At 37.8% G+C, this 15,039-nt stretch overlaps 1 protein-coding gene across 1 annotated transcript in view; it reads left to right on the forward strand.

The window, feature by feature from the left end:
• Positions 1 to 15,039, forward strand: part of LOC140243023 (inositol polyphosphate 5-phosphatase OCRL-like) — a 61,662-nt gene that overhangs the window by 20,910 nt on the left and 25,713 nt on the right. The window contains exons 4-5 of the mRNA XM_072322764.1: positions 5,370 to 5,467; positions 11,188 to 11,316. Coding sequence (XP_072178865.1) covers positions 5,370 to 5,467; positions 11,188 to 11,316 — 227 coding nt within the window. The remainder of the gene's footprint in view (positions 1 to 5,369; positions 5,468 to 11,187; positions 11,317 to 15,039) is intronic.

The following is a 15,039-nucleotide window of genomic DNA, read 5'->3' on the forward strand; positions in this document are numbered from 1 at the left end:
CCAGGTCAGAGTGCAGTGGTGTGAGATGGTGAAAGATGAGATGCAGTATCAAACTCGCCTTCGCCTTGTTGAATGGAGCATCTCATTTTTCACCTTGTGCAAAATCTTATTTCATCGCGGAAATGAAGGCCATTCAATACAATTTGTATTTGTTTCATACAAATCTGTAACTGTTACAAGTGGTAATCTGAGACAAGGCGTGGATTAAAACAACAACTAATTCTCAGTGCAAGGCAAGTTTGGAAACTACAAGTTTAATGAAGAATGTATGGGAGTAGTGTACAAAGTTGTGAATGTTATTGTGTGCCACCCCAAAGACCGCTTTTGCGCCCTTGCAATGGTACCATACTTATAGCAAAAGAAATGTCAGTGGTAAGCAGTCCACCAAACAAGCAGCATTAATCTTGTTTGATGTTGTGTAATGGTAGGTGTTGCATCAATGATATAACATGTCTTTTACAAATAGATTGTTTCCATTATGATTGTGTACCAGCAAACAATAAAGTTTGGACAGAACATATCATATGCTTGGATTTTGAAGTGATGATTAACCCATTTAGGCTGGGCTGATTTAGCTCCAAAACACATTTCCCATAGACACTTGCATGAGTATACCCTGGAATCGTCCTCAACGGGTTAGTGCTGTGGAGTGTTGAAGTCAAAGATGGTTGGATAAAAGTTAAAGGACAAGTTCACCTTCATAAACAAGGATTGAGAGAATGAAGCAATATTAGTAGAACACATTATTGAAAGTTTGAGGAAAAATCGGACAATTCATTCAAAAGTTTATGCATTTTTATGCAGTAACTGCTGGATGAGAAGACTACTGCAGTGTATGATGTCACATGCGTACAACAATATAAGGAAAATATAAAGAGAATTTCACAAAATTTCATCTTTTAAAAAAAGTACACATTCCCTTGACTCGTTACCGACATAATGTTATGGGTAATATTATTCCCCCTGCCTTTAGAAAGAGGCAAGTCAAGTGCTTGTTTATTATGCGAAAAAAAGTGAATATGTTGAATTTTCTTTACATTTTCTTTTACTGTTGTATACATACGACATCACAAGCTGTAGTAGTCTCCTCATCCAGCAGTTCCAAGACAAAAATTTTAATAATTCATAACTTTTACATCGATTGTCCAATTTTCATTAAACTTTCACTGATGTGTTCTCAATACTAATATTGCTGCATTTTCTCAGTCCTTATGTTTATGAAGGTGAACTTGTCCTTTAAACTTCTGGACCCTAATAAGACATAGGGGGAAGACACCAGTGAGTAGGAAAGGGGAATTTAGATACACTGAGGGTGCAATATCGCTATGAATCGTTGACAGGATGTCATACAGATAACATGCATGGCAGTCATGTGATCAATATCCCGATATTTTATTCTCGGCTTCAGGGATGATGGCCTGCTGGATGATTTATTGGCTTTCCAGGGTCATGACTTTAAATGTCATTAGGCACGTTCACAAACAACGAAAATCGAAATTTCAATCGCGATCCAAATTTCGATTTTTTTTTCGACCGTTCATAGTATCATACACAGGGAAAAATCGCACTTCGCAGCAAGGAAAGAACGATCAGTGGCCAAACTGTGCATGCGCGAATCTTGCATGACCGAAGACTGACCCCGCAGTCCCAATAGAGTTTCACACGCGCTACGAACGATGGGATTAAAAATACCGATTTTCGAATCTCGATCGCGCTCACACACACGACGCTTGGCAAAATAATCGCGATTATTCTGAAAAATCGCACTAATAGTGCGAGTTGGATCGCGATAAGGATCGCGGTAATTAGTGAGATTTTTCTGTCCACACTGGAAAAAATTTCGAAATTTTGATCGTGATAAGAAAATCAATTTTTAAATCGCACTTTTTCCCTTGTGTGTGAACGGGCCTATTGTCTCAGGGGAAGCCACGTTTTTTACAGCTTTGAGAATTGAGTGTTCTTTTGGGCAGTTACATACTGTACATATCTCTTTGTGAATGCTGTCGTGATGACTTGCCCCTTTAAACCTTGTAGAGGATCATACCATGGTGACTGTATTGCAGTAGTGACCCTTAAAGTAGCATTAGGTGCTTATACTCCTTGATAGAAGAAAGGCTGCCAAAACTGGCAAGTATGGGTGTGTATCGGGCTGTGAGGGTGCATGACGGTGTACACAGACACGTGTGCTTGGATTGACGCCATGTGTCACTTTCGGTAGCCGCTCAAGTAGCCCTGCTAATAGGCCAATTCCTGATGCCGATTTTGCCAAAGGGAAGAATCAGGGGTGAGCAGCAAGCGGTAATGATGTCAAACGAGTTTTGAGTGGGAGTTGTTCTTGACGTGATCGCAAACCACAGAATTGTGAAATCTCAGCTGAGAGGTTATTAATAGGCCCAGCTACTCCAGTAATTAATGTCGAAGATGGAATTCTGGCCCGATTACACATCTGTCTGGGCTTAGACAAAAATCTGAAAAAGTTTAATGAGACTGCAGCACACAAAGGAAATATGTAATCTCCCTTGAACTTGCACAGTTCATGAAGAACACTACCCACATCATTTGTGTGTATCCTACAGTACACAGAGCACTAGTAGGCTCATGCTCAAAAGGTCATGGGTTCAAACCCCAGGTAGGACACATTATTCTATCTGCAGTGCAGGTCTTTGTCACAGAAGGCCAGACTTGGTTTGTAATGACTGTAGATGCGTCACACTAAGATGAACGTCTTCGAGGACAGTGAAGTCAATTTCTGTTCCGCATCGTATTTGAGTTGACTTCAATAAATGCAGGAAAATTGGTCAAAAAAGAATGGTAGAGATGTCTTGAAATCAGACCAAGGAAAAGAGAGTCCTGAAATTATTAAATTTTAAAGGTTTCCATGCATCGTTGATGCTGTATACACTGTTATTTTTGCGTACAGATATTTTTGCAAATGAGGTCATGGACATTTTCTCGAGATGCTGTTTTGATGAATTGACGGCAACGCAATCATTGCCCGAGCGCATGGAGACATTTTTGTGTGTTGTTAAATTTGCGATCCAACTGTGATTTGCAAAATTCACGAAAATTAAACCCTTGTGAAAATAAAAACTTATTGTAATACACTATTTAGTAGCATGCTCCACAATTTTCAAATCAGTCCTGCAGTGATTTCTACTCCCACTTTGTACAACATTGGGCACACATGGTGTCTCATTCAATGAATGGTGCATCCTTGACCCGTGACTTGTGAAAGGCATCAAATCAGATAGTTTTGCCTATGGAGAGACAGCGCAAATTCCACTCCACTTGTAAAAGCATTATTTACAACGTACCATTTGCAGATAAAATAAAAACCTAGCTTTAGTTCTTCAAAACAGTTCTAAAAGGGGATTTAGGGATAGAAACAAATTTGTGATGTAAAAAATAAAATCAGTGTAATTAATGTGAAGTATTGTTAAATATATACAAAATATGAACAGTGATTATAATAAAAATGTTTCTAGACTAAACCGTCTACAGTTATGGTTTAGTGGTAAAAACAGTGATATAAAGATCTCCTTACGTTAGCTTTACTACAGAATTTCTATATGGTAGGATGTTTTGTGATAAACTGACCTACAGATATGCAGCAAATGTGGTATCTCAGTCACTGCTCCCAATGGTAAACAAAACCTTTAAAATCATGTAAATCATTTCATAATAAAATTAAAACAAGTCAGCAGCTTTGTCAAAAGATGGTATTAAATAAGGAAGTTACTGCAGATCAAAGGTAAATCTGTTTTTACCAAACTGATGTGGGGCATAGCCAGGATGAAGTTTAGATGAGCTAGTGATGTCATCGCCTCACAACTGAACTCTCCCATCAGTTTCTGGTGATAAATAGTCTTGAATTAAAACATCCGTGAACAATTTGGCAACTGCAGCATCATCCCTGTGAAATTCCTATCGTTATAAAGGTGATTTGATTGTGCAGTAGGATGTAATGATATGTTTTGATTTCATTCACACACGTATATGAAAAGAAGAAATAATTGAAGTGTAGATTTGTGGATTGTGGGAGACTGTGGGAGACTTGTGAGGTACACTGTAGTGATATCATGATCTTTTGATATGAAATTTGCATAGATACAACTGATTTTTACAAATCTCACTGTTCTGTGGAACATGGTAATAGAATTTCTTCAACCCCTTTTTTTCTTTAGGAGAGTTTAATGAAGCTTTGATTATCAAATATTTGTATTGATTTACCTCTTTCTTGAAAAATCTAGTGTTCCTGTAATCAATCTTTTAAGGATAATTACTCCTGAGGAAAAAGGAAGGATGATGATACTGCTTGTCTGATAGTAATAAGAGTAGCAAACCACTTGGTGAATGCCACAAGAATGATGCTATTTTTATTGGGTGGTTTCTTCAGTCCCAAAGTCCGTTTGGTGTATCCTCCTTCCCTGAAGTGAAATAAGATTTATTAGTGCAACAGTAGTTTGTCAGCATGGATGAAGAAAACACCAATTTGGAATGCCAAATGCAATATGGGAACATGGTGTAGACTCCATGAGAAATGTGGAAGGCAGAGGTGACAGGCAGGGATTTTGTTTTTCTTTGCTGCCTGTCATTCCTTTGTGTGGCAGATGAATTATAGGGTGTGGTCTTCATTCCCCACCATCATTGGTATCATCATCCTGTTCTCATCATCCACTGCTTCACTCTCTTCCTTTAGTAGTCTCCTCCTCCTCCTCCTCTGCCTCCTCTTCCATCCTCTTTGTCTATTACTCCTTCATTATCTTCATCTATTACTTTTTCTGTCTCTCTATCTTTTTTCATTTCTTTGTCTCTTCCTCTCCCTCTTGTTCTCTTCATCCTCCTCCTCCTTCTGCTACTACTGCTTCTTCTCCATCTTCTCATTTTCCCCCTCCTCCTCTTCCTTTGTCGTTGCTGTCATCTTGTCATGGTAGTCACCACCATCATTATTGGTAGGAGTAGTGATATTGTTGTAGCTGTGGATTACATATTTCTTAACAATACAAGATATCAACCTTCATTCATTGGTGTATCTGAATGTCTACATGATTGGACTGTTTGAATGAAATGAAAGCCACATTGTGTTTGAAGACGTTGCTGAAGATCAAATGACTTGAAAATTATGCTCTACCTGTACCATGTCATAGTTACGAAGTTGGGTTTGTTTTTCAGTTAATTGGGTAAAATATTAAGAAGAGGAATGTTTTCAATAGATAAACTTGAAGTCACAAATTCACTTGCGAATTCATTGTTAGCATGCTACTGTTGGCATGGTGGGCATATTTTATCGTGAGTCACCTCATTGATAACTTATAAAGAGATTTTTCGATAAGAGTTTTATGTTTTGAGTTATTTTATCTCCATTTCAGGTTGTTCATCTTCACAAGACCAGATGTCATAAAGCAAAGCAGTGACATCACACTACTAAGGGCACTACCTATCAAGGGAGACTTCAGCTACACTATAGGTAAGGGTTCAAAGGTCATGCATGTCATTGGGTCAGGATCAAACCCATCAAGTCTTCAAAAATATGAGAATTATGCTGCAGAAAATATTATCCTGTCATAGATTGGCATCTCTGAATTTCACTGCATATATGTCTCGTAGACTGGGGTATTAAGGATTATTGTAGGTTGACCTGGCTTGATTCATTAAGTCAGCCCAATATCAGAAGAAAAAAACATAAAGCACAAAAACACACACACAAAAAAAGTGGTTTGTGTGACTTAAAGGCTGTTTATGTAATAACTTCACTTTCTTTGAAGTACTAAAAAAGGTTATAATATAAAGCACAGAGAGCATCCATGGTTCTTTGTTGCGGCACCACACTGTACAACGTACTAAAGACATGGATTTACTGTGCACACTTTCAAATCTGATGCGGTGTTGCTGCATATGCAAGTACTAATTATGTTAATAGATCACAAATTTTGAGCAGATGATCCTTTCTCTTTGCAATCAAATTTGAATGAGATGTTGTCACAGTGGCATTGGAAGCCATCAATTTTACATCTTGACTGTGATGGTGTTTTTTTTTTTTTTTTTGAGCATGGCGAGTACCTGTGAAAGTGAAAGGGCAATTATCTGACATGTCAGGTGGTTTCACAAAACGGTTTCTAGAACTTGAGGCGGGACAAACTTTGAATACCTGCCTTGATTGATCACTTCGTTATAATTGATGAGAAGAAGGGGACTGTAATCATTTTTATATCACTTGTGAGAACATAAATGTGTAAAATAATTGCAGTAGTATATAGAGAACTGCTCATGACGTACAGTCAAGAATGAAAGTAATGGCAGTTATGACGACATTGATTATAAATACAAATCTTTATTGCTGTATCAACAAATTGCAGGGTGTCGGGGGAGTAGTATATGTGTATTTTTACAATACTGCAACCAAAAGTGTGACATTGTACTACAAATTAAATTCCACTAGAATGACCTCAAAATAAGCTTCATTTTAATGAATAGTGACTTCTTGATATACAGGGTTGTACAGAGAGATAGTGCACAAAAAAGCTCTGTAAAAAATTAAATCAGAAAAATGTTATTTTGTGTACATTCCTATAGGGAAATCCATTGAAAATGCTTGGTGTCCTATGTAACATCCGTTACATAGAATATTGAAAATAATTTTAAACACATATTGTTGATCACAAAATATTTATAAACTTGATTTGTTAATAATGTAACTAATGTATTGTGATAACAGTGCAGAATTTTACTGTTTGTACTTATTTAGGCATTTTCCAAATATGCATAACGCGTGTCGCAACGCGCGTCGCGATTGGACACTAAAGAGAAAGAGGCAAATAGTTTCTTCCCAAATATTTTATATAATTTATATTCTTTTCTTTTGGATACCTATCCTGGAAAGGAACTCAGAAAAATCAGAAAGGCCAGTAAATAGTATTGGAAATGTACAAAATAAAAGATCAAATCTTCATGTGTAACGGTGGTTACATTGGACACCAAAAAATTGCTGATTTACCATTGTTGATTTTGACATAAAGATGTAAATATTTTGGAACAAAAGTCACATATTTTTCATCCCCCATTGAGCTCATTAGAACAGCAAAAATGCATTGATTTTCAGAATTCTGATCAACCTTTTCTAGGATCTCTGTGTAACGGTTGTCGCGTGGACACCAAGCGTAACACGCGTTACGCACTGTTTATAATGGCATTTTAGGAATGAAAAAGGTTTATTAACAGGGTTTTATTTACATGTCATTCCAAATAGGCATGTTCTGGAATAAGATCAGTCAAAAACACTTATAGAAATATATAATTTAGTTGAGTATGATGCATTTGATCTTAGGGGTACTAATCATGTCACAAATTTGGTGTCCTAAAATGGCCAATTTTTAAGGCATATTGTTTAAAATATACATGAAAAATGTAAGGTTTCATATTATTTTATCTCCACTGTCTCTCATATATGTGGGCTACATATCCTGAAAGTTTTAAGTCTTAATTATGTTTAATTTTTGAATTAGGGCTAATCAAACTTAATCACCTTAAATCTCTGCAGTATTGTAAAAATACACATATAGAACATAAGAAGTCTTTTAAAACTTGATTACAACTTCATTTACGTTTCACCAATATATGGCATGGCAAGAATACTGAAGGGGTCTTTAAAACTTGATCAAACTTGTAATATATTGTAGTATTTTCTATGTTCAAATGTATTCAGTGATTCTAATTATAGTATATGTGCATCACACAAGGGTGGACCTCGTGCATAATGACATGTCAAGTGCCATCGTGAATAAACTGTAGTTCATTAGGGATATTGGCCCCATTCATATATGTTAGGAAAGTAAAAGTGGTGTACAGTTGTATGTTTGGATACCCCAAAGTTTGTGTTGGAAAACATAACAGCTAATGCTGGGACGAATTCTGCCAGAGCTTTAATACCTGTGGATCTGAATGAGGAGTTAATAGTTTGGAGGTACTGTGCTGTTCACCAGGAAATATCCCACTTCCAATCAACATGAAGACTCATAAATTTACAGGCATTACTACAATGAGGAAGTTATTTGTTGCCATAGCATTGTAGTAATTAGGTTTCATTTAAGTAGGTATATAAACATACACTTTAAATGTGTCAGAGAGTTTGGACTTTATTGAAGTACTCTATAAACGGAAGATCTCCTAGACAACTGTGAATGATAGTCATCCTATTTTTTTAGTGTGAATGGGGGCCTGTTTTATAGTGACATATTTCTTTATGATGAGATTGCCCTCAATACACAAGAGCTGTAATGATTCTAAATCATGAGGATAAGCTTTAGTGTGGTAGAGGGGATTAGAACAGAGGTGTGAGTTGGACAGGTTATGAATCACTATATAGTGTTTGCAACTACGGTTTTATCTGGGAAAAAAACTATTTTTAGTGCAGAAATAGACTTTCAGGGGTTTATTTTTGTAAGTGAGGGAGGTAAAGGGTGTCAGTCATGATTTTCTTGAAGGGAAGGAGATAGAGAAAGAAGGAGAGGGTGAGTTAGAGATGTAGTTTGTTGTCAAGTTTCTCACAGTATACACTAACGACCCCAGGTGTTGAATTAAATGGTATTGAAGGATGCTATGTTGCGCAAGAATTGTTTTGGAAGATCCACGCATGAGAAGCTTGATAGAATTGCAAACTTTTTTTTGGGGGGGGGGACGGTTATAAGTCTTCAGTCAATTTTGAGAATCCTTGAAAGACCCTCACATATTTCGCAGAGAATCATGTGACATTTAAATCCCATATTTGTGTATTCACATCCAAATTTTAATCTCTCCCAAGGTTTTTTATGCCTCCGCCACGAAGTGGTGCCGGAGGCATTATGTTTTCGGGTTGTCCGTCCGTCCGTACGTACGTCCATACGTCCGTCCGCTTTCGTTTACGCGATAACTTGAGTAATATTTACTGGAATTTTACCAAACTTGGTCCAAGTATGAAGTATGATGGGGCAACGATTTGATAAGATTTTGGGTAAAATCGGCTAAAGGTCAAAGGTCAAAGGTCAAGGTCAAATCATGAAATTGTATCCGTTTACGCGATAACTCAAGACTGTACGGAGCAAATTTCACCAGACTTTGTTGGAGGATGATGTATGATGGGACAATTACTTGATTAGTTTTTCTGTGAAATTGGACAGAGGTCAAAGGTCAAAGATCAAGGTCAAATCCTAAAATTTATCTGTTTATGTGATAACTCAAAACTGGATGAAGCAGCTTTCACCAAACTTGGTCCAAGGATGATGTATGATGGGACAATTAGTTGAGTAGATTCTAGTGACATTGAAAAGAGGTCAAAGGTCAAAAGGTCAAGGTCAAATGCTAAAAATGTTGCTATTTCCCCCATATCTATGCAATGCCCACAGTTATTTTCTTGAAACTTAGTGTAGACATGTACTACTGCGTAAGGATTCTCCAGAGAGAGTTTCATGTCATAAGGTCAAAGGTCAAAAGGTCAAAGGTTAGGTGAAAATGTTGCAATATCACTTTTCTCGCAAATGGTTCAATGTATCTTCATGGAGCATGGTACATATGCATGTACTGACTGGCAGGGATTATCTAGGGAATTTAGGGGTCATGGGTCAATAGTCAGGGGGTTCAAAGGTCAAGGTCAACTCCTCAAAATGCACACTACTGTATTTCCCTCATACATGCATACTAGTATATATGCAATGATTGCATTATTAGTTTTAAAAGTGTTTAATATATGTACATGTATTACTTGATGGAGATTCTCTTGGAAATTTCCAGCCAGAAGGTCAAAGGTCAAAGGTTAAGGGTCAAAGGTCAGGTTTAAATGAAAAAAAAATATTTTGTACTGTAATTACACTCTTTCTTCATACCTTGAAAATTATACTCAATGCATAAACTTATAATAAGGTCGGTCAGAAGTCAAGTAAAAATTTTCAATTCCCCAAATATGTGTACCTGCACTCTTTAATAGACAATTGTAGCAAACCCAGTTCGTGGAAAGTGAACATTCAAGATATTTCTGACAAACCTGTTATTTTGATATTTTGTCAGTTATGTGAAACTGTCATCACACATTGTCAAGACATTGTACTATACACCTATTGGGAGAATCATGCATTATGGCGGAGGCATCAGTCGCCGTAGCGACATTTCTAGTTTTTTAATTGTTGTTGTTGCTTTTGTTGTTTTGCTACCATTTTCCTTGTTCACTGTACAGGGAAATAACTCTGATTAGCATTTCTGATTGGCGTAGAAATTTATTCTCCCAACTGTTTGTGGAAGAGTCATTCTACACTGTACTGGAACTTCAACATTTGAAACATACCAAGAGTTTTCATGAAAACACACATCTCAAGTAAATGTTCATGTTAAGATTGCACTTCTGACAAAGTAAATGATAAGTCATGTCTGGCAAGTCAATGTTTGTATTAAAGGTATAGAGGTGTTTGCATCACTAATCAAGGTATAGAGATGTTTGCATCACTGATCAAAGAAATACTCAAATTCACATTATAACATAAAGACAAAAGGAGGAAGTTTTCCACGTATATGAAACTAATCACAAGTGTAAGGCAGGAAAGAAACTCATTTCATGTGGCTAAAAGCAGCGATCATCAGTTGATTAAAGGGATGGTACAGTATTGGTGGAGATGAAAATTGGGCTTTATCTTTTTTGCGAGATACCAAGAAAACACTTATGAAATAGTACAGAGCATAACATTTTAAGAGGAATTCAAAGTTTATTTGATGAAAATTGGGTTTGGAGTAGCTGAAACATCTAAAAACAAAGTAAAACAAAAAGATCGTAATAAAGTGTGGGTCCCACACTTTATTAGGATTGCTATGTTTTGGTTATCTCAGCCATTTCAAAATCAATTTTCATAAAATAAACATTGAAATCCTCATGGAATTACATGCTCTTTCATATTTCATAAGAGGTTTCTCACTATCTCACCAAAAAATGTTAAAAACCTGCAGTTAAGTCTCAACCAAAACTATATGATCCCTAATAATGAAAGCAGTCTTGTTATTTGAATAAAAAGTGAAAGAAAGAAATGTAAGATAGTTGGAAGAGTACCTGATGTAATTAAAATTGTACACTCAGTGTGAAGTGACATTATGAAAGCTGTATCCGTGTCATTACAATCATCAATGCAGTATTTAAACAGATCCTCTTTTAATATCCTACTTTTATGTGCCCAGAAACCATTGCCCGTGACCAAGGGATGGTGAGAGCACACGTCAAGACAGCTGATACCAGTCTCATCATAGAGGTGCCTTTCGCCCAGCGTTCCTCCGCCTTCTTCAACAACGTCAAGAAGTCGATGAATGGTAAGATGGCTGCTGGGGTAACAGCTGAGTGCTCAGCCCCCTTACTCCATTTCTCACCAGTCCCCCCCCCCCCTTCTCTCTGCCTTACCATATCTCCCCTTTTCCCTTCCTACTGTTCATTCCCTCCCCCCCCCCCCAAAAAAAAAAAAAAAATCCTTTTCCCCCACCTTACTATTTTCCTCTTTTCCTATGTCTCTTATCTCCCCCTCTTATATGCACCCCCTTTTTCGTTCTGTTCCCCTGTAGCCCCCTCAATTTTTCTTCCCTTCCTGTCTTATTATTTCTTCCCTTGCCCCCTTACCCTCCCCCCAATCTCCCTCACCCCTTTTTTTCCCTTTCCCCTCTAGTCTCTCCTAAACTCTTTACCCTTTCATCCCTCCCCCTCCTTCTTTCCCCGTCTTCTGTTTATCCTTCTCCACTTACCATACTCTCACTAACCATTTCCTACCCCTCATCTCTTCTTCTTCTTCCTCCCCTTGAAACCCCCCTCCCACTCTTCTGATCTTCCCTTTCCACTTTAATAGTCCCTTTTGTTTTACCCTTCCACCCTCTCCTCCCCCTCTCCCTCCCCCTTCAACCTCCCTGCCTCCCCCACTCTCCGCCCTCCTCCACCTTTCACCCGCTTCCCTTCCTCTCTTTTTCCTCAATCTCTTCTTCCCTTTTCTTGCCCCTTTTCCGCTCCCTATCCCTTCTCCTCCCTGTCCCTTACCCTTGACTCCTTCCTTCCTTGTCACACTCAGCCTCATTTTGGCAAGGCTAATTGGCAGCATATGCCAGATCCATTATAAATGCATAAAAAGAAATATTAGAATAGAGCATAATCCACCAAGAGTTTGCTGTTGTATCTAATATTGATTTTGTCAATACCAGGGGCACCAGCATGTCCTCCGACAAGTTCAGAGTTCACCCTGTGAATTAGAACTTGCCTTGATAATCTTATCTTGCCTTGATTATGATTGGTCAAACAGGTTTGAGTAGACTAGTAGAAAGATGGAGAGGTTTTGATTACCAGTCGTGTCCAGTGACAAGTTCGTTGTTGTTGTTGTTGTTGTTTTAAAGCCAAGAACATCATGTATACATGTAGAGTAGGGAATTGATGATATACATTGTATTAAGATTTTACAAGATTACTACTGTATGATGGTCGTGGCTGAAATATTGTCATATACACCATGAAGACCTTTAAAGGGAAAGATCATCTGTTATGTTCATGCGTCATGATCTCTTTCTACAGCAGTTGGTGTTAATCAAATTCCAACGAACATTGAATTTGAGGTCTTCCTTAGATAGTCCAACCAATGAGGATATGTTTGCAGGAAAGCACAATACCCTGTTTATGCTGTCTATTGGGGGAGGGGAGGGGGGGGGGGGCTCCGTGATATTGAGAATAACCCCAAGGCCATTATATTGATGGCAGTTCTTTCAAGCCCAGAGCTGGAACCTGATATGAGTTGGATGCCCAACAGAAAACAGTAGTGCCTTTTGAGAACTTTAGTCATGACCAATTAGATATTCATAACAAGATTCTAGTGTATCATAATGTTAAAAAAACAAAAAGAGCTTTTTGAGCCAAATGAGATGACCCAGGGAGTAACAATAGTGTGAACAAGCTTCGAGGAATGTGGTATTACATCACTTAAAATAAAGACACCATTACTTAGACGAGAGAAATGGTTACTTACCAGAGAGAGAGAGCAGCTAGTTCGTTCTCTGATTTTTTTTGAAAGGCCATACTGCTTGGCCCAATTCTTCTGTTAAACTTAAAGGACAGGTTACCTTTGACCAAGCATTATGTGAAAGGGAAATATTTGGTCATACCAAAATTTTTTGGTCCATACAACTCTTCTCCTGCCATACCCTTGCTCTGAGGTTTTGAGGGAGACATTCTTTTTAGCAGGGGATAACATCACAGAGTGTGAGTTCTTCATGTAATGACCTGTCACCTTTCATTCACGTAGAATTCTGGACTTTTGCATTACTATTAAAACCTGCATTTCTCTTGTTCAAACATTTCTCATGTCACTTAATTCCATCTTGTCTTTCACTCTAATACTAAACATTCGCACTTTAATAGTAACTTTTCCTACAGCAAAGGTACATGTATTATGAAGTGTAGTCTAGATCATAGTCTAGATTCTAGACTGGTTCATTTAAAAGTTAAAACATCTTGAAAGAAAACATCTCAGCCACTGCCTGGCTGAGAAGTTAGTAGTAGAAATGTTCTTCAATGGTATCTGAGGGTACTGGAGTACCTGTAAGAGCTGTACCAGAGAATATCCAGGGAAAGTCATAAAACACATAGCACACAGCCTGATTTATAGGTGCTGTTTAATGTGCTATTATGACAAGAACAAACAGCCAAACAAAGGCAGTCTGGAATCTAGACTAAGTCCATTGAAACAATTTACTCCTGCATGCCTAAAGTGGTAACTGGGATATGCTAATCCTCACTTTACATGCCAAAGAATTAGATTACAAAGTGCAGCAGATAATGCTTTATAGATAACCTTGTCAAAATGAGCATACATGCTGGGCTGGGTTACTCTTCACTTCCACATTTCGTGACGTTGAACTTTGATCTCTGTTCTTCCATTGCACCTCGATCAATTTGTCAGATTTTAAATTAATTGTTGAAAAATATGCTGGTACAAGGTGTGTGTACATGTATACAATGTATGCATGAAATTATTCTGGCATTATCGTGCAACAGCCTGAATGCTGAGCTTGTTGAGAGTGTGATTAGCCTGAGTGTATTTCAACTACCTTTAGACTTTTGCAGCTGAAAGTCTGAGGCTTTAAAAGGGAATTCCAGACCAGGTAAACGTTTGTTTTTTTGGGGGGAGGGGGCTCTAAAAGTGTGAAACACAGTGTGATTCATGGATGAATAGCTTCAAAATAATGATCATGCAGGTATATTAGGATTTGAGACTATAGGGCATAGTTGCAGTTGAACAAACAAACAAACAAACCCCTGAAAATTCCAAGATTTTCTGCTTCCCTTCAGTAATTTAGCTATCAAACTTTGATGGAATTTTTGCTTCCGTGCTTAATATCCAGCTTTACTCTTTCTTATCAAACTATTAAACTTTGAACTGGTCTGGAATCCCTCTTTAAACCCCAGGGACTGACTTCTTGCCTTTACAGTAGCTTGGTCTCTGTGTGGAGTGCCTAGGTTGTAACTGTGTAGTAAGAACATCTCTAAATGTCACAGTAAAAGGTGCAGAGAGGTCAGTATATAGAACAAAATATCAGTCTGTGAATTCATCGAACAAAAGGTCTCTGTGTCCAGTTATGGTATGTATGTTCAACGTTCTTTGCGTTTAGACTTGTGCTGTCTCTTCTCTTTGTATCCTGCTCATATATGCACTAGATTGTCCTTGTTCTTGTGGTCTCACAATTTTACAACCGTGCGCAAAATGGCGAGGGTTGTTCATGGAGTGGACCGACTTTATGCTCCTTGTAGCAAGCATATTACTTCAGTATCCCAAGTTTTTTTTTTTTTTTTTCTCTCTCTATGTAGAGTTGGAAAGACTGAAGACCATGAGAATTGCATACGTACAAGGGTATATAATCTGCACCCTGATATGTATGCTGATACGAATTGCATACAGGCTGTACATATCAGGAACTCCCTGCATAGTACTCCTTCTTTTCAAGACAACTCAAGATACATGATGTGAGGGAAAGCAGTGTGCTCATCACAGAGAAGGTCAGGAGTCTTTC

This window comes from Diadema setosum, chromosome 19, assembly GCF_964275005.1.
Source record: "Diadema setosum chromosome 19, eeDiaSeto1, whole genome shotgun sequence".
Taxonomy (NCBI): Eukaryota; Metazoa; Echinodermata; class Echinoidea; order Diadematoida; family Diadematidae; genus Diadema; species Diadema setosum.